Source organism: Terrapene carolina, unplaced genomic scaffold, assembly GCF_002925995.2.
Source record: "Terrapene carolina triunguis isolate 2854851 unplaced genomic scaffold, T_m_triunguis-2.0 Scaffold136, whole genome shotgun sequence".
NCBI lineage: Eukaryota > Metazoa > Chordata > Testudines > Emydidae > Terrapene > Terrapene triunguis.
The window spans coordinates 9,679,394-9,700,180 of NW_020664487.1; the positions used below are offsets into that span (position 1 = coordinate 9,679,394).

Here is a 20,787-nt window from a genome sequence, read left to right on the forward strand (position 1 = left end):
GGGGGGGGATCCTTTAGCAGTGGGCGGGCTTCGCCCGCCCACTTCCCGGAACCCAATAGGTACAGGCTTATTTGTATCTCATAGACTTTAAGGAGACCATTGTGATCATATATTCTGACCTCCTGCACATTGCAAGCCATAGAACCTCACCCACCCACCCCTGTAATAGACCCATAACCTAGTCATAAGATGATGTTTTCTGTAAGCACATGTTTCCAAGTGGTCTTTTCAAATACAATGCCTTTCCTAGAAAGTTGTTCTCTCTCTCTCTCTGACTGCATACATGTCATCTGCTCAATCTTTTGTTCTTATCAGTTACTTAAAAAAAAAAAAACTTGGTGACATGTCTGAACATGTAAACTGGGTAAGCCCTAGCAGGTAGTACTAAAGGGATCACATATATCCATAGTAGGAATGTTAGAAGGATAGCAATAAAATTGAGTATTGAAACAAGACAAGCTGGACATATTTCCCCAACAGCTTGCAATATGTAATGTTGTTCCTCTCATGTTTGAGAGAAGTGTATCATCTCAGTGGGAACTAGGTTACTATGTTGGCCTTCTGCTATACAGATATATGAAATAATCACCCCTCATCTTAGGGCTGGGTACAATATTAGAAAAAAGGCTTGCATTAACATTAGAATCTTGTCTTCTCCAGTTGTAGGCTTCAGAAGAATAGCTTGTTAAAACTAAGAACAACACTTTTGATTCTCATGATCAATTCCTTAACTTATAACTCCGAGAGACCTGAATTGTGTACAGCAGACACTCATAGCTGCATCTGTGGTCACCACAAATATACAAAGTGCAAAACAAACAGGCTTTGCGTTATCTGTCAGTTTTCAGTTCTCTAGCTGCATTGATTAATACCTATAACACATTGCTTGGGAGCTGCAATATGTGGGCTCATGAATGAAGTAGGCGGACTCACTGGTTTGTAACAAATCAGAGCACATCTGATATAGAAGTATTCCTACAGCAATTTTCTTCATTTGTTGCCTAGACAATGCAATTTGTTTGTAATATATTGATATGCTGTATGTTGGTAGCACAGCATTCTCTTTTCTGAAACTTGAGGATCATAAGTTTTGCCATCTAATGCACGTAAGAACTGCTGCTCAACCTAGCCAAGATGGAAGGGATGCTTATTGCCTGGGGGGAAGCTTCTAGCAACGTTAATAATGGTCTCTCTGTGTGTGTATGTCCTGCTCCCACCAAAAAGATTCACAGGGCCCTCCCTAGTGCATCCATCATTGCTCCTGGGTTCCCAGATAGCATCAGTGGCTTGTATTGCCTTTTATCATCTGCCTCTAGAGAGGAGGTAGTGGCCATTCCTCCAGAGTAGGAGCTTTGGATCATCCACACCTGTGTTACCATCGAGTGTAGTAGGACTAACCAGGTGTGGGTTTGGGCCCTACCTCAGCTTCCCCACTTAAGAAAAGGTCACTCTGCACTTGTTGTCTCAATAACTCCCCCACCGTTTGGAGTCCAGCTTATTTATATCACCTTGATCGATCGGTCCATCGGCCCTCACAGAGAGAGCACCAGCCAGAACACGTTGTTCTAGCCAGTCCTTCAGCCACCTGCTGGCCAGGCTGTCAGTGGTACCGGACACCTGATCGGCATAGCGCACCGTAGCCCAGAGCCCCTGAGCGATCCGCCAGCTTCAGCCTCCCAAGTAGCTGGGATTACAGGCGCGCGCCACTGCACCTGGCCCTTATTAATATCACATTAAAAAAAAACCCATCCCAGGAACTTCAAACGGACTTTCCTCGCTGGCTCACCACCCTTGGTGCAGGGTTCTTAGTCCTGTCCCCACCAGGCCTTTCTGGCAGTAAGCGCCCCCGCACTCCAGCCTTGTCGCTGGCTTCCGCTCTCTGCAGATCTGCACTCCCCAGGGCCCCTGCCTCGGAGCAAAGGAGACTCTTGCTGTATGGCATACCCCACTGTCACCAGGGGTCCGCCGCTGAACCCCATCTCCAAGTACGTGATGCCACATCCAGGCCCAGTCAAGGTTTATTCTTTTATACCAGACAAGCAGAAGGCAGTCTTATCTCAATACCTGGCCCCCGGGCTTCGAGTCCACCCCTCTCAGGGGTCTGTGGCTCTCCACTCCTGGCAGCTTCCTTGACTCCTCCAGCTCTGCTCCCCTCTTGGAGCCACAGGGTTCCTTCCTTGAGCCCCCCTGCTCTAGGGACCCACCACAGGAGTTAGCTCTCCTCCAGCGTGGCCTCCGCCAACCAGGGCTCAGCCTGTCTCATTCCGTCTTCCTCAGCTGCCTACTAGCAGCCCTTTATAGGCCCAGGTGTAGCCCCACCCTCTTTAATTAGCTGGAGTAGGCTCACCTGCTCCAGTCCAGGGGCGCTGGGCTCAATCTGTTCACAGAGACCAACTGCCCTGTGACATCCACTCAATCCTTACCCTCCCAGGCCCTGAGTCTCTCTCTGAATGCTCCTGATGGACCGTGGCTGTCCTTATTTCTCCCAGCAGGCCTGGTCCTTCATTAGATGCTCCCCATGTGACCCTTGTTTCCAATCCCTCCATCTGGAGAGGTTGGCAGAGCCCTGTTAAAGGGCCAGCTCAGCCTGTGACATCAGGCTGTAATATGCTCTGCTAAGGCAGGCTCTGAAGTCTGTTTGGAAGAGAGCTGGTCTAATATCTGGTTTTCAAGTGCCTCACCAACAAAATGATAGGTACTATAGTAAACATGAGCAATCACAAAACGTGCTTTTGCGTTAACTGCCCTAGTGCAAGCATCTGTGCTCTTTGCCATCACGACATTTTGATTTCTAGCATCCAGCGGTTAATTCTGTTCCCCCATGAATCAATTTAATTTACCTGTAAAACAGATGTGTGTTTTCTGTAAGGTATACGTACCATTCTGAGCCTATTGGATTCTCATTTTTTTTTTTAAATCTTGTGCAACACAGATCTAGAAAAATAACTGTTTAACTTGCCTGTAAATTTCAGATTTTAGGTGTATAAAACATTGAGACGCAAGTTCTGCCTTCACTGACACCTGAGCAACTCCACTGAAATGGGGGGCCAATTTTTCCAAAGAACTCAGGGTGAGCTTTACAAGTATTCAGTGTCTGCAGTTGGGGCGAGATTTTCAGAAGAGCTCAGCTCCTATTTAGGGCCAGATTTTCATAAAAATCCAGCGCCTTGCACCTTGGTTCTTTTGAAAATCTAGGCAGTTTTTTGGCATCTAAAGGTGTGTGTACACTGCAATGAGACAGCCCCTTGTGCCAGCTGACTTAGGCTAAGGGGCTGTTTAATTTTAGGGTAGATGTTCAGATTCAGGGTGCAGCCCAAGCTCTGGGACCCTTCCATTTTGCAGAGTCCTGTAGCCCAGACTTCAGCACTAGCCCAAATGTCTACACTGCAACTAAACAGCCGTTAGCCCGAGTCCCATGAGTCGGAGTGAGCTGGCATGGGCCAGCCACAGGTTTTTAATGGCAGTGTAGACGTGTCCCAAGAGGGAACTGAACTGATTTGAAAATCTGATCCTGATTCTGGCTGCTGGACATTTTAGAAAATTCTGTCTAGAGTGTCACTATTTTAGAATGATAGATTTCATTCCTTTGTAGAAGGTGGAATAATTGTGTGTGTTTGTGTGTGAGAGAGAGAGAGAGTCAGTCAGTCATTACAGCCTGGAGTGGGCTACATAGGTCTCATCTAGCCTTGCTTACTCCAAATGTTCAAAAATTGTGAGTCATGACCCAAAAATCATGTTCTTCTTATTAATTTCTGGTTTTTGAATCCTTAGTGTTTGCATTTTCAATGTTGTGTCAACAGCCATGATGGCTAGACATTTACTATATATGCATTTCTTTTAATGAAAGCTGAGATTCTCACATAATCACCTGACTCCAGGAGCTGGGGATTGAAGAAAAAACACCATATATTGTAGGCATCATAATAAAATTACAAGAGTTGGCAACACTGTGTGAAAGTTGTTTTACTGGTAGAACATTTATAAGAAGTTCTATTAGACTTTACTTTAAAAATCTGGAGAGGGAATAATTTTTTTTTAAATGAAGTGCACATTATGATAATTTTGCTAGAAATTTTGGGCGTAGCTCTGCTAAAGAAAATGGAACTATACTGACTTACCCCAGCTGAACCTCTGACACATTATTTATTTCTCATGCACTGTATTCTTTTCTGGGATACACGACTTCAATATTATGCGAAGTTTGGCAACAAAGGGCATCTTCTGTGCTAGTGGATACAAGCCACTGACAGAGTTACATCCTGTTTCACAGAATAGACTGATGCCAGGTGAACTGTTTAGCCTGGAATAATTCCTCACCAATCTTCTTCAAATGAGCTGTGGCTTCACACAGTGCCCTTTGAATACACATTCTGAGCAAACCACTAAGGAGAAGAGATACCCCAGAATATTCACTCATGCAAATAGGGCCCCAATCCTGCAGACACTTACTGCATGTGCATAGCTTTGCTCACATGAATAGTCCCATGGAGGTCAATGGGAGTGTGTAAAGTTACGCATTTGTGTAAGGGCTAGTCTACCAGCTGGGGTATTAATTCTAGTGTGCACCAGCATGTTGTTCACTAACTGGCCCATGTGGACCAGTGCGTGTTATTGGAGTCCTGTTTTCAAACAGTACTAGAGTACCTCAGTGTGCACCAGGGAATTTTTAGTGTGTGCCACCAGGATCTGCACGGACAGTTAGTGCACTGCATGCTGGGACAGACGAGACGTCTCACCCCAGCTGGGGTGCACAAATGCTCCCTGTACCCAGTTAATAAGTGTTTGCAAAATAAGGACCCAAGTTCATACCCCTTTGAACATGATATTAATAGATAACTGCATGATCATACTGACCACGTTCTGTGTGTGATAAAACCACTTAAGCACCTGCATCCCAGGCACCTGTTTAACTTTAAGCACATGGGTAGCCCCACTTACTCCAGTGGGAATATTAACATAAGTAAAATAAAGTCCTTCTTAAATGCTTCAGAGGATCGGGGCCCGTACAATATCTCAAGGAGACTATCCCCATTTCATAGCTTCTGCAATGAAAATCTTGAAGCCCACTTTTTCAGGGTTTAAATACATACAGTGCATATGCAAATGTTGCAAATATATTTGCACATTACCAGGGCAGTGGGATTTATGCCTTATCCTGGGCCTTTTTGTTTGCTTTTCAGTTGCTGCGATCATGGCTGTGGGTGGGCTTCTTCCCTGCGTGCTGTTGCGTATCCAAGCCTAATATGGTCAGTGTTCCCACCTGCTCTATTTGATGTCCTACCTCAATGTTTTCTGTGGCCTGGCTTTATTTCCTTTCTTGTATTGGCCTGGATTGGCTTTCTCATCTGAACTCAGCACCCAGCTTGTCTGTCTCAACAACAGGAAATAGCCTCATATATGTCTCCAGAAAGAACGGGGTCCCTGTGGAGAATCTGACCTATTATTCCATGATGGATTGACCCAGACAGCATACCAAAAATGTCATGTGTCATCATTAAAACCAAAGATCATATAACTCATGTGCTGGACACTTCCTGCTTATCATCACTAAGGGGTTATTTTCCAAAAGACAGGGGTAAAGGTTGCGGCGTTTCATGGCGTGTAGCATGCATGACAGTGAAGTGAAGTGTGTGTTGTTTTCTGCGGTGTCATGCCAATACTAGCAATGCTCCTTTGTACTGAGACCTAGTAGCCTGTCCCACAAGCTACCTGATCCCTTTCCAAGTTGCATAAGCAATGTCCATTCCGATGTGGTCTCTCACACTGCTGACTGATAAAATGAGCGGTGCTTCATTTAGATTAGACTTGGATCATTCGAGAAGCAAAAACTATTTTGTATTTTAGGTTTCTGAATCAGCTGATGGGGGTGCAGGCAGACAGCTCCCAATTGGCTAAGCCTGGACAGCAACTCATAAAATCACAATCAGGAAGTGTCCATCTGAGTTCATAGGATATAAATAACTGAAACGGAGAGCTAAGACCTCCCACTTTTGCTCATGCCAGGCCTTGCTGTGAAAACACAATGGAAATACACATAGCTGTCCTGGGGAGCATCAAGATTCTGCAGAGCTACAGTTTAGCCATTGTGTAGTCTTCTGAGTGGAACAGAAGAATTGCTAGAGTGGATCAGACACATGGTCCATCTAGCCCAGTGTCCTGTCTCTGACCATGGCCACCCCAGATGCTCCAGGGGAAGATGTAAGAACTCTACAGTAGAATTTATGGACTAACATTCCTCCAAGAAAGTTTCCATCTGATCTCGATTGGCTCATGCCCTGTGACAGGAGGGATTGCAGCCCTTCCAAAACTCCTGTATTTTGGTGGGTTGTTTTAATATTTTCATGTTCCTTAAACACAAATTATTCCAGTTTGTGGCAATACAAATATTCATATCTGAGGAAAGGATCAGGTCTGTTGAGCTTACACGGGTACAAGAAACAGAAAACGTCATTTTCTGTTTTGTTTTGTTGCCAATTTTCATGATTTTATTGCCAGTCTCTCTCTGTTGGGTGTTTTTCTTAAAGCCCCAGCTCCTGGAGTCATGTGATTATGTGAAACTCTTGGCTTTCCTAGCCCTCTTGGTTGCAGTGCAAAGCTTGAAAACATGAATCCGACAGGCTCAAGAACCAGAAGGGAAATAAAAAGAACCCCAATTGTATTATTTTTAACACATCATGATTTTTGATGAAGCCTTATGATTCTTGAATGCTTGGCATTGAAATACTGGATTCGGCAGCTCAGTCTGAAGTGTTTGGCTGCCACATGTTCCGTGGGTATATTTAGTTATTGTTTGAACTAGTCGGTTTTGCCATGATGATATCAAAAGAAAGATTCCAATAGGTTGATGGCCCATCTGTACCCAGAAATGCAGGTATTATTTCATGCTTTGAGCCTTGATTTCCTCAATGAGGCATAAAATAAAGGGTTGCCAGTGATTGGAAGCTCTGGACATGCCTGTTCAGAAGGGTAGAAGGTGCTCAAGAGCCCAGAAAATCAGAATGATCATGCCCATTTTGTTTACCAGAACATATGGGTGGGAGGAAAAAAAGAAAGAGGTCCAAGAGAAATAGAGGAGAGACTGGCTGAGCTGGAAAGTGCTATCTCTAAATCATCCCTAAGTTTACTACTGCACTGTAGGGAGAATAATGTAGCAGCAAGCTGTTGTTCTGCAAAGGGGATAATGGGAGAAGTGGCTTCCAGGCACAGATACTATCAATTGTGCTATAGGAAGGCAGAGCAGCCTCTTTCAAGAGATCACTTCAGAGTCAGCTTCCTGCAAAGGGGGGGAAACTGTCTCTTGTTTAAATTATTTTTAGTTGTTCTTGCGGAAGGCAAAGAGCCATCCAAAGCAACGAGAGGGAAAGAATAAAAGCTAAAAATACTTCTGCTGCATTTTCAAAACTTCCTTTGTAAGACTTCCCAGTCAATCTGAGGTCAAATACGGCATAGTACGGTACAGAGTGGGCCAATGCGGGTGGGAAAATTGCTGAGAAAGCCAGTGAGTCTGCAGTTAGCAGCAGGACACAGCACAGGCACCATTTCAGCTATTGTCATTGAAGTTTACAAACTGCGCCAGGTTGGTGCAGTGAAAACCTGGAGAAACTTGCCCTATGCTTCGGACGGCCTTCACTTGCAGGGAAAGCCGCGTATTTGGTCTGTGAATGAGTTGAGCCACAGATCAAACTGGGCTGTTTCTCAGCCCCACAGTCTAGCCACCCTCAAGAACTGAGAAAGAATGAATGTCCTCTTCTGATGCCACTATCCAGGCAGGAGCACCTCTAGAGCAGTATGAAAGGGGGGTTTCAGAGTACATGTAATGGGCCACATTCTCAGCTGGTGTGAACTTCATCACTTTACACCAGCTGGGAATCTGACCCAGTGGAACAAAAATGACTTCTGGTGGGTGCTCCTCCCAAGGGATGGGGTAAATGCAAGATGGAAAGGAGGAAAGTGGGTGGGAAGATGGGGAGCACCTTTCAGTTGGAGGATCATGCATTTTAGACAAGGATGAATAATAATAACAGGAGGGTCCTCTGTGTTTTTAAGGTAATAACTACATCAGGGGCTTCTAAACACCAGGGAGTTTTGCCATTGACCTCAGTGGAGCAAAGATTTTCTCTGGCCTTTCAGTCTCTGGGTGTGTTTAGCCAAGCATAAAGTCATTGTCACGTAAGCAGGGAAACTTTTAAAAGAAAGTGACACCGTGAATGTTCAAATTGGAGCTAATGCTGCTGTGACCAGAATTCAGTGTCACCCCAAATTCCACACACAGATCTCCTGCTTGCTGGGGCATGCCTCAGAGGCATAACACCCACCCTTGTGAACTCTGGGGCCCCCACTTCTTCGTGCTCCTTTTCCCCTTTCCGTGGTGGGTATGGGCAGCAGCAGGAACCCCATGGTGTTTTACACTCCTCTGACTCAGTCTTACAAAACCCTGGAGACAGAGGAACTCGGCACAGGGTGGTTAAGGCCCAGAAAAGCATGTAACCTGAGACACGGGAGTAGTCACATCCCTCTTCTGCAAAGCACATAGGCAGTTTGCTGAACAGGGATAGATTTAAGTGTGTAAGGACTTTGCTGAACTAGGGCCCACAGCACCCGATCCAGCCCACTGGGAGTCTGTCCATTGACTCCATTATAGGTTGGACTGTGGCCATTGTGGTAGGACCAAGATGACAACACAAGAATTCCTTCTCCCACGCCCATGCTTTGTTCACTAGGTGCCCCTCTGGGTGGCTGAAGGCCTATGTGGTATCACATAACCAACAGCACATGACAAGGTGAAGATGTGCATGAACCTGAAGGGCAAGGTGAGGGGCCAAGTGTCCCCTTCCTTCCAAGAAGGACAGGCATTTATCACCTGACATCTCATAAGAACATAAGAACGGCCATCCTGGGTCAGACCAAAGGTCCATCTAGCCCAGTATCCTGTCTTCGGACAGTGGCCAATGCCAGGTGCCCCAGAGAGAATGAACAGAACAGGTAATCCTCAAGTGATCCATCCCCTGTCACCCATTCCCAGTTTCTGGCAAACAGAGGCTATGGACACCATCCCAGGCCATCCTAGCTAATAGCCATTGATGGACCTAACCTCCATGAACTTATCTAGTTCTTTTTTGAACCCTGTTATGGGCTTGGCCTTCACAACATCCTCTAGCAAGGAGTTCCACAGGTTGACTGTGCTTTGTGTGAAGAAATACTTCCTTTTATTTGTTTTGAGCATGCTGCCTATTAATTTCATTTGGTGACCCCTCGTACTTGTGTTATGAGAAGGAGTAAATAACACTTCCTTATTTACTTTCTCCACACCAGTCGTGATTTTATAGACCTCTATCATATCCCCCCTTAGTCATCTCTTTTCTAAGCTGAAAAGTCCCAGTCTTATTAATCTCTCCTCAAATTTTGCCACCTCTCTTTTTACTCCTTTTTCCAGATCATTTATGAACATGTTGGATAGGACTGGGCCCAGTACAGACACCTGAAAACTGACCATCTATTCCTACCCTTTGTTTCCTATCTTTTAACCAGTTACCAGTCCATGAGAGGACCTTCCCTCTTGTCCCATGGCAGCTTACTTTGCTTGAGAGCCTTTGGTGAGGGACCTTGTCAAAGGCTTTCTGAAATTCTAAGTACACTATATCCACTGGGTCCCTCTTGTTTAGATGCTTGTTGACCCCCTCAAAGAATTCTAGTAGATTAGTGAGGTATGCTTTCCCTTTACAAAAACCATATTAACTCTTCCCCCAAAAATTATGTTCATCTATGAGTCTGACAATTTTTGTTCTTTACTAGAGTTTCAACCAGTTTGTCCAATACTGAAGTCAGGCTTACTGGCCTGTAATTGCCGGGATCACCTCTGGAGCTCTTTTTAAAAATTGGCGTTACATTAGCTATCCTCCAGTCATTTGGTACAAAAGCTGATTTAAATGATAGGTTCCAGACTACAGTTAGTAGTTCTGCAATTTCACATTTGAGTTCCTTCAGAACTTTTGGGTGAATATCATCTGGTTCTGGTGACTGATTACTGTTTAGTTTATCAATTTGTTCCAAACTTCCTCTAAAGACACCTCAATCTGGGACAGTTCTTCATATCTGTCACCTAAAAAGAATGGCTCAGTTTTGGGAACCTCCCTCACATCCTCAGCCACACAGTCAGCACACGGTCCCCCAACCAACAGACCACACTGTATATTTCAGTCAAGCAGCAAGTACACCACAAACACACACACTACAGACAACAAACTTAGACCAATAAGTTATCCCAATGAGAGAGAGATAATCTCTCTGTTTTTGCTCTTGTAAAGTGACTTACATTATGCTAGGTAACGTTCAGTCCCACCTTTTGCCAATCAGATTCTTCATCTTTCTTCCATTCCACTTTATGTTATAAACCCGTATAAGGATTATTTTACAACCTCACTTTTATAATCTGCCCACTAAATATTTTATGAGCTGCTTGCCAGTGTGGAAGTCGGTTTTATATCAGACACGATGCCTTAAGAATATTTAAAATCTAAATGTCTTTTTTCCCCCTTACACTTTTATTAAAAAACACCACAAGCTATGATTGAGGTCTTACTCTTCAGTGTGATGGGCCCTACCAACATAATGTTGCAGTGGGGACATTGCTTTCAAGATACTGAAACTGAAACAGATCCAGATCCGCACAAATGTAAATCGGTGGAGATTCAGGAGCTTTACAGATTTACTGAGTTTCTTGTCCAATTTCTTCAGATCAGTGGGAGAGGAAGCGGGTAGCAATGTCTTTATATCTTCACAATATGTGATATAGAAAAGATGTAAAAAATCTATATTATCTACAGCCGCCATTAAATTACAGTGATGAAGGTCCATCAGGCATCTTTGCTTTGCATCTTTTACCATCAATATTAAAAATAAAGGCGCATGTGAAAATCAAATGATACCACAACGTGGTACCATTCCCATCAGCCCCCCCCCCCCCCCCCGCCCCACAATGTCTTTTAAAAACAGAATATTTGGATACTTTTACTTGCCAATAACACCACATATGTGGGAGAAGATCAATGACTGATAATCCTGAAATCACATATTTTTGGATGGAATAGATCAAATATAATTTCAATAGAAAGGTGGGGAGAAGTAAAGAAAGAACACTATGCCTCTTCCTTGTAAAAACAAACAAACAAAACTGTTAAGATTCCAGAAGAGAAGAAGTACAATTTAAGCCAAGAATGGGTTTTTATTGCTTATTTATCGGATTGGTTAAGACTGTGTATCAGTGCCAGAGACAGAAGATAACATGTAATGGACAGGTTTCCTACAATGGTTTGTTAGCAATTCTGAACCGTTTCTTGAGACCCAGTTGTACACCAATTTTACTTGCTGCATTTTGTTGAGGCTTGTTTTAATGGTGCTTTCAGGGGTTCCAGAGCCTGATTTTATATGTGACATGCTGCTGCATATGTTATAGAACTCCAGAGATGGCCACAACCAAAAATGACTCTCTGAATATCACCCTAGCTAGTAAAACATTAACCACTTTGCACCAATGTATTCTTAGATCACTCTTTGTGAGGGATTAAAGGTTTTATTTCCAATTTTGTAGTAGGCATCTCCATACAATTAAATTTTCAGGAGCCCCGTTTAAATGAGAAAGGTAATGTTAGTAAAGAGTACTTACAGAAGAGGGATTCAGATGAGAGATTTGAGTGTGACAGAGAGAGGTGCATGTTTGCTTTAAAAGGTAAACAGGAGAAGGGTTTACACATGCTTTTCCTGGAAATAGAGCTAGTTGAAAAATGGCCCTTTTTTTTTAATGGACAATTGGGGTTTTGATTAACTAAAAATTTCATGAAAATTGCCTACTTTCCTTGAAATTTTTTTATCCAAAAACTGAAATCCACAGAACTGAAAATATGTTATTAGAAAATGAAAAAATATTTTATTTGCAGGTAATTTTTAGGTGAAAATATTAAACTTTTTGAGCTACAAATATTTCATTTTTTGGTAGTTTTCATCTGAAAATATTTTGGTTTGCCAAAAAGCAACCAAAAATCAGTTTTGGGTGTTTCAAGTTTTGACAAGGAATGCAAATTTTCTGTGGGGAAAATACCCAACATTTTTCAAGCAGCTCTGCTCTGGATCTGGTGAACCCAAAACTCCCACTGAAGTATCGTGTTCACCCGCTGGGTGGAGTTTGGGGCATGCAAGAAATGCAGGATTTAATTAACTTTCTTATGAAACAGAAGGCTTGTCTACACTAGAAAATTGAACAATTGCTGGTTGAATAAGTGGACAACCACCATTGTAAGCCCAAAAGCAAGATTAGCCATGCTGTTTTGAGCTAAGGACCATTTCAGTTTTGCCTCACGTCCACACTGCTCCTGTACTACACCGCTACAGTTTCACTGCCTTCGGGTAACTGTCTCACATCTCTTGGACAGCACCCCTAAGCAGATGATTCTAGGAAATTTCAAAGGGCCTTTTAGGATATTTTGGGAAGCCCAGGGGAACTGTTGGAGACTAAGTCAAACTTCCATAATTCCCTAGCAGAAGCTCAACTAAGCCAGCCAGCCAGAGAATACCTGGTGGTACCATGTGGCATGTGACTGGACGTTAAAATAAACAGCTGACAATATGTGGATCTTTAGGAAAATACAAATGGTTAATTTTGATTTTGCCTATAAAAGTGGACAAAGAATTTTAAGATGAGTGTATATTTTAATGAGGCTGGTGCAGCATGCCCAGTGCTTTCCAAAACAATGTCAGCATGTTGTTTACCGGTAGATAGACTGCAGACATGGGCCTAGGCCGCTCCCTAATGCGTAAAGCCTAAGGCAGGTTATAAAGACCCACCAACCATCAGGAAAGTGCCTCGGCCTATATCCATTATCAGCAGACCCAGGAGGGAATGCAGAGGCTTCTGCCCCTATCGGAGAGACTAGCCACTGCTGCCCTAGACATACGTAGCCAGGGCTGCCCCAAAACCACCCTACCCCTATACACATCCTAGCGCAAGGTTATAAAGGCCCTTGCCATTGGTAAGTGCCTCATGCTGCAGCCCCAGCAACAGAGTCAGGGCACCAGAAAAAGCAGCTCCCTGCTGCCCAGGACTCCACATCACAGTGACTCCAACCTGGCTACCAAATTACCCTCTGATTTCAGTGCTAGCTGCCCTCTGCTGGTGACAGTCCCCTGACCGTTGCCATGGTCAGGGCCGGCTCCGGGCACCAGCCCAGGAAGCAGGTGCCTGGGGTGGCCAACGGAAAGGGGCGGCACGTCTGGCTCTTCGGCGGCAATTCGGCAGCGGGTCCCTCATTCCCTCTCGGAGGGAAGTACCTGCCACTGAATAGCCGCCGAAGAATGAAGCGGCGGCGGTAGAGCTGCTGCCGAAGTGCCGCCGATCACGGCTTTTTTTTTTTTCCCCCGCTTGGGGTGGCAAAAACGCTGGAGCCGGCGCTGGCCATGGTCGTGCTCTGCACTGTGGGGGTTCATTGCTTACTGAAGACTCCCCCTGTCACCTGCCAGCCCCACCACCCTCAGCTCACTCCAACCGTAGTCTCTCAACATCCCTTCCCCCACCCGCTCTATCACTTCTCTTCTCTGCCTCCCTTTTGTTTCCATGAGCTCTACCGCCTCCTTCCTTCCTTTCCTCGCCTCCCAACTCTCCCACTAGCCTCCTTACAATACTCTTAGGCCCTGGTGTGGCGATTGGGTCTGTGGCTTGGCCCCTTGCAACCATGTAGACTGACGGGGGGGGGGTTTCACAGCTGCTGCTTTGCTCTGAGTGCTGGTTTCTTGGCCTGTTAATCTCACTGTGGGTCTCACTAGACTGACTGCGGCCACCATGTTTCATGTGCCGTGTGCTGGAGGATAGCGGGACTCCCATGTTTCTAAAGCTAAACTGTCTGTTTATTAAGAACCGTTTACAGAGGTCGTCGGGGCGCAGAACATGGATGGTCTGACCTAGAGGTCAGAGCCTAAAGGAGAGTCAGGGTCGTGGTGAGGAGTCAGGCCGTAGGCCATAGCTGGAGGCAGAGGCAGAAGCCATGCCTGAGGGTTAAACGGGAGCTAGAAGTCACAAGCCAGAAGGGTCAAAGCTGGAGAGCAAGGAAACAGGAGCGAGAACCAGGCAAGGAGGCAGGAACTTGATCTCAGCAGTCTGGTCGGCATCAGCAGACCAGGCTAGCCACTAGTTGCTCAGACAAGGGGTGGGAATGGAACAGGAAGCTTTATAGCCGATGGTGTCCAATCAGCAGTCCGCTGCTAGTCACCTGACCCTGCTGAGTCAGAGGGTGGAGCCTCTGGCAGTGGGGTGCTAGCTGCGGTTCCCTCATCAAACCTTGCAGTACGGTGGTACAGAGGGTAAGTCTGTTGCTTGGCTCCCACATGAGTTTGAGACCCAGGGTGCCTGCCAGAGGTGCTACAGCTGCAGTAAGCATGCTGGCCTTGTACATGTAGCCTTCCTTCCTCCTGCAGCCTGTGCTCCACTTTACAGGCAGATTTTTATAGGGAGGATCCACCCACATGGATCAGATCCTTGGTTCATAAGTGATGAGTTTGAAAAATTCTGGATACTGTATGTGCAGAATACATCCTGCCATCCACCATGCACCCTTGTGCCCATGTCGTTCTCCATTGATTACATCTTCATAACGGGAGCAGCTTAGGTATCCACGTAATCTTAGAGCACTAACACCAGCTAGAGGGAAGGGGAGCAGCACAAGCAAGTGATGGTCATGCCCGGGCAGAAGCAGCCAAACACTAATCTCAGAATTTGTGCAGGTAAGGTGACTAGCACGCAAGAGGGGAATGCATGTATGATGGCACCCGTGCATAAAGGCTGGAGCTGCCCAGAAAACCCACTAAGTTCTGGGAATGCATGAACCATCTGTGAAGGTTGTGAGGTTTTCCTGGACAAGTCCCATTCATTTTATGCTCCCTCCTTTTGGCCTATCTGTAAGATGCAGATAATGGCAGCTGGTTTCCCTTGTAAAGAGTTTGAGATCGAAAAGTGCTGTATAAATGCTAACTAGGACTGTTGTGTTTTATTACATTCCTGCCAGTTGTCTTTCCCTGTTCCTCATTATCCCTTTCTTTTTAATAATAGCAAAACTAACAATATTTTTGGCTGGGATTTAAAAAACAAGCCAAAGGATTTAGGAGCACACTTCCAATTGAAAGTCAGTGGGCCTTGTAGATGGAGGCAGTGTGGCCTAATGGCTAGTGCACAGCGTTGGGACTCAGGAGAATAGCATTCTATTCCTGGCTCCGCCACTGGCCTGCTGGGTGACCCTGGGCAAATCATTTCATCACTCCGTGCCTCAGTTTCCCCATCTGTGGAATGGGTATAGTGATGCTGCTCTCCTTTGTAAAGCATTTTGAGATCTACTGCTGATAAGAGCCAGGGAGTGTCCCTCTGACAAATTCAAAAAAACCTCCTCCTCAATAAATAAAAGACAAAGGGGAATATTTTGATGACATAACATTGGCATAGCATTTCTGCAGCAAGACATAGGTATATTGGCTCCCTGTGAATCTGTTCTGGGTTCTTGTGCTTCCTATGATTGACTTAATGAAATGGTTTCTGATATCTGATTAATCGAAGCTTATTCTGTTCCAGGCGATGTGGATACAGCAAAGCTAAACAAGATCCAGAAGAAGAAAAGATGCACTTTCATAACGGCCACAGTAAGTAAAGATTTAAAATACATATATGCGTTTGTGGCTCAGCTTCTGTTTCTGGCTTTGCATGGTGTGACGGGTTGGATCACAGAAACCCCCTTGGGAGCTGCCACCCGATGTGCCAAGACTACCCCTGCTTCTGTTTTCCCTGCCAGCTTAGGGCTCCAGCACCCTGTCTTGCTGAGCCAGCCACTCCTGTCTGGCTCCAACACAGACTCAGGGTCTGAATCACTTGTCCCAAAACTGCAAGTTTACCCAAAAACAGCTCACAGGAGTGTGCTTGTCTTTAGCACTCAGATGCCCAACTCCCAATGGGGTCTAAACCCAGATAAATCCGTTTTACCCTGCATAAAGCTTATGCAGGGCAAACTCATAAATTGTTCGCCCTCTATAACACTGATAGAGAGATATGCACAGCTGTTTGCTCCCCCAGGTATTAATACATACGCTGAGTAAATTACTAAATAAAAAGTGATTTTATTAAATACAGACAGTAGGATTTAAGTGGTTCAAAGTAGTAACAGACAGAACAAAGTAAGTCACAAGCAAAATAAAATAAAATGCGCAAATCTATGCCTAATCAAACTAAATACAGATAATTTCCTCACCAGTTCCAGAATGCTCCCTTTTACAGGCTAATCTCCCTTTAGCTTGGGTCCAGCAATAAGTGGGTTGTAGCCCACGAAAGCTTATGCTCTAATAAATTTGTTAGTCTCTAAGGTGCCACAAGTACTCCTGTTCTTTTTGCGGATACAGACTAACACGGCTGCTACTCTGAAACCTATCACACCCCTGTAGTTACTGTCTTTTGTTTCAGTTTCCTTCAAGCATCCTGGGGGGTTGGAGAGGCTCCTTCTTTAGCCAGCTGAAGACCAAAATGGAGGGGTCTCTCCCAGGGTTAAATAGACTCTCTCTTGTGGGAGGAGACCCCCCTCCTCCCTCCTATGCAAAGTCCAGCTCCAAGATGGAGTTCTGGAGTCACCTGGGCAAGTCACATGTCCCTGCATGACTCAGTCTTTACAGGCTGAAGCCATTGCCCACATGGAATCTTGCATGTCTCCAGGAAGACTTCTTATGTGGATTGGAGCATTCCAAGATGCATTGTTCCCTGATCAGGTACTTAACCTGGCGAATTCCTTCCTAAAGAAGCTGACCAAATGCCTCCCAAAGCTTACTTAGAAACCAAGCAAGCATACAGCCCATATTCTTAACCTCAAGTAGAAAATGATATATATATGTACAAATAGGATGAATAGATATAGTAGACCATAACCTTTACGGAGATATGTTACCTGGCACAGGCAGCACAAAACGTATTCCAGTTATGTCATACATACATTTATAAGCACCCCCTCCCCATAAAGCCTTATGGGGTACGCTGTCACACATGGTACTAAGAATAATGAATAACAATCGAGATTTCTTCAGCAAATGGTCAGTTGGTATCCAGTAGAAAAAGAGATCAGTTTATTCTGTTATGCAATAAGGCCCCAATCCTGCAAAGACTTAAGAACATTGTTAACTTTATGCATAAAATAGTCCCATTGACTTCAGTGGGAGTACTCGTGTGTAAAGTTAAGCATATGCATAAGTCTTTGCAGGATTGAGGCCCGACTGAGTGATTTCATGATAACTTACCTTTTTAGTCAGTAATATCTCAACAATTTTATTGCATTCCTCATCCTCTACTACATGACGCACATAATTTTTTAGCTTGCTTGGTTAATCCATTGCAGCCAGACACTTTTGTAGTTTGGAGGAAAGAACACAAGGTTTGGAACCTGAAGATTTTTCTCTTTGCTAACAATGTGGACTTAGCCCACCTCAGCTCGCTGACTCAGTTTCCTCAGCTGTATAATACTTCTCCTTCCACACTAGGATGTTGTGAGAATTAATTAGTTAACAATTGTAGGTGGACTTGAACATGTGAAGTACTATTATAGCCCTTCTATAAATCTAGGGTCAGATTTTACAAAACTTTTGTAAAGTGCTGTGGGATCTGTAGATGAAAAGTGCTTCTGTATAAGAGCTAGGTGTTACTTATCTAAAGCATTTTTACCTTGTCCGCACTAGAGTATATTCAAATCTCTATCACTGTTATTTAATGCAGGCAGCAGGAAGCCAATCAATTCAAGGACTGCATTGTGAACCTCTTACTCAAACGGATGAGTAGTTACTCTGCTAGTAGTTTTAATGCTTCTCAAAGCAAACTTACAATAATAGTAACAATAATTCTTGTGAAAGTACCTTCCCCCTCCTGAGTCCCATGGAAAAAGCCTATTACTGATTTATTATTATTAATTATTATTATTATTACATAGGAGTGCAACCCTGAAGATGTGTTGTATTGCAAACATGTGATCTGGGCAGTTTTTAATTCATGATCATGCTATTTGAACTAATGTAGTTGATTAGGTGATAGGTATAATTCATTGCAGTTCCACAGCCTGAGGGTGATGGTTTCTTTGGGCCAGATTTTCAAATGGACTCAGCACACAGCAACTCCTGTTGTTCTCAGTTAGAGAGGAGATTTTCAAAAATTAGGAGCACAAATCACTTAGGGGGGAAAATCTCCCCCCATGTGTCTAAATGGGAACTGAGCTCTTTTGAAAATCTGGTCCTTTGTATTTCTTCCCTGCTGGCCTTTCACATTCAGTCCACCTTTCCCCTGGCTGGGTTGTCCACCTAGGCTATCTTCTCTCTATGGTCTTTATTCCATAACACTGAGCACCTCACAGACTTTTAATGTCATAGCATAGCTGTGAGGTGGGGCAGGATGATCAAGTTTTACAGATGGGGATCTGAGAATAAAATCCAGTTTTGTAAAGGTAATTAAGCATTGATGTGCTCAGCGTTGCAATGCCTAATGGATTTAGGAACCTACATCTCATTTTTCAAAAGCGATTTAAGCCCTTAAGAGTCTAAATGCCATAGACTGTCAATGGGATGTTGGCTCCTGAAGGTCTAAACTCCTTTTGAAAATGAGAGTTAGGCTCCTAAATCAGTTAGATTTTGCAACACTGAGTGCAGCAGTGCCTAAATACCTTCAAAAATCTGTTGTATGCAGGGCCGCCCAGGGGGGCGGGGAGGGGGGCAAGTGGGGCAATTTGCCCTGGGCCCTGCACTGGCCCCGCAAGCCCTGGCCCAGTGGCGGTCCGGGTCTTTGGCGGTATTTCGGCGGCAGGGGGGCCTTCAGTTGCTCCGGGTGAACGGCGGCATTTCGGCGGTGGGGGGCCCTTTAGTCACTCTGGGTCTTCGGCGGCGGGTCCTTCAGTGCTGCCGAAGACGCGGAGCGACTAAAGGGCCGCCCACCGCTGAAATGCTGCTGAACACCTGGACCGCCGCCGGGTGAGTACAAGCGCCACAGCTCCCCCGCTTTGCCCCAGGCCCCCTGAATCCTCTGGGTGGCCCTGGTTGTATGCAGTGTTGCTGTAGCCATGTTGGTCCCAGGATATTAGAGAAACAGGGAGGGTGAGATAATATCTTTTATTGGACCAACTTCTGTTGGTGAGAGAGACAAGCTTTCAAGCTCACACAGAGCTCTCCTTCAGGTGTGGGAGAAGACCCGAAGAGCTCTGTGAAACCTTGAAAGCTTGACGCTCTCACCAACAGAAGTTGGTTCAGTAAAAGATATTAACTCACCCTCCTTGTCTCTTTAAAAATCTGGGCCTACATAACTGACCCAAGTCACACAGGGGTCTGTGGCGGTGCAGGGGAATGAACTGAGATCTACTAACCCAGGCTAACACTCTAACTACTGTCTCCGGCCAGCACTTATATAGCCTATAAGTCTGTATATCATTTTAGCTGAATATCACCCCAGTGGTTTTGAATGTAATAAGGAAAGTTATGTGTGTACCATATTCTTCTTAAATAATACAATGTAACATTTTTCCAGCAGTGCTTACCTGCCTTGCATTTCAAGATACAAAGTATTTAAAAAGTGTTCAGCTATTAATTTTTGCATGAAAATCAGTTTTCCTCCACAGTGTTCTCCAGTGTGAGTAAAGTCGGCACAGGAGACAAGCTTAGTATTATCCTCACCCATCACTACATGTGCCATTTAAATTTTAATTTATGTTTACAGTTAAATTGCCCGGAGTAAGGACTTATATTGACCCACATACCTATGAAGACCCCAATCAAGCCGTCCATGAATTTGCCAAGGAAATTGAAGCTTCATGCATAACAATTGAAAGAGTTATCGGAGCCGGTATGGAGCTATGTTTAATGACCATCTTCTAACTGCCATTAACATCCTGGAGGAGCTTATCGCATTGCTGTTCAAAATCACAGAACAGGCCGGTCAAATATTTGTATTGTGTATGCCCATTGTGAGTGGTTACCTTAGTATACAGTACTTGTGAGACCACAATTGGAATACCATGTCCAGTTCTGGGGTCCACACTTTAAAAAGGTTGTTGAAAAATTGGAACGGGTTCAGAGAAGAACTTTGAGAATGAATTGTGGTGCAGGAAACACACCTTCCAATGTTGTTTGCTGTATTGCTGTAGGCATATTGATCCCAGGATATGAGAGAGACAAGATAGGTGAAGTGTTTGTTTTTTTTCTATCATTTTTTATGTGAGTTATTCTGAGAGCATAGTGATTGAAAAGACAAAGTCGCCCTGTCACCCATGGGCAAACACTTTTCACAAAGCTCCATATCTTATATTTCAGTATACATCTTCAAAGGAAACCTGCACAATACCTCAAAAAGACAAGCCTGGGAACTTAATTTCATAACTCTGCTAGACACCAAAGACCACAGACTTAACAGGGACACTGGTTTTATGTCTCATGACAACAATTTGTAACACACCAGACTGTCTGCTACCCTTAACTACCCACTTCAAACCTTTTATGTATAACAATCTAACCCTCAATTGTCCACTTCCTTTCAGGTGACCACCTACAACATGTTACCCTTATGCTTAACAATCTATTCCAAGTTGTATTTAGCTCAGACATTCTGATTTCCTTCCCCAGACCTGAAGATCTCAGTGTAGCACTAAAGCTGTACTTTCCACCAACAGAAGTTGGTCCGTTAAAAGATATTACCTGACCTCAACTGCCTTGTCTCACACTTTACAATGAAGACTAAAGGAGCTCTGTCTATTT

General features: G+C 44.5%; 1 protein-coding gene across 5 annotated transcripts in view; it reads left to right on the forward strand.

Moving 5' to 3' along the window:
• Positions 1-20,787, forward strand: part of EPHA5 (EPH receptor A5) — a 333,714-nt gene that overhangs the window by 266,231 nt on the left and 46,696 nt on the right. For 3 of the 5 annotated variants that reach the window (XM_026653257.1, XM_026653258.1, XM_026653260.2), the window contains exons 9-11: positions 5,181-5,246; positions 15,605-15,672; positions 19,754-19,879. In XM_026653257.1, coding sequence (XP_026509042.1) covers positions 5,181-5,246; positions 15,605-15,672; positions 19,754-19,879 — 260 coding nt within the window. The remainder of the gene's footprint in view (positions 1-5,180; positions 5,247-15,604; positions 15,673-19,753; positions 19,880-20,787) is intronic. The other 2 variants (XM_026653261.1, XM_026653262.1) reach the window with 2 other exon arrangements.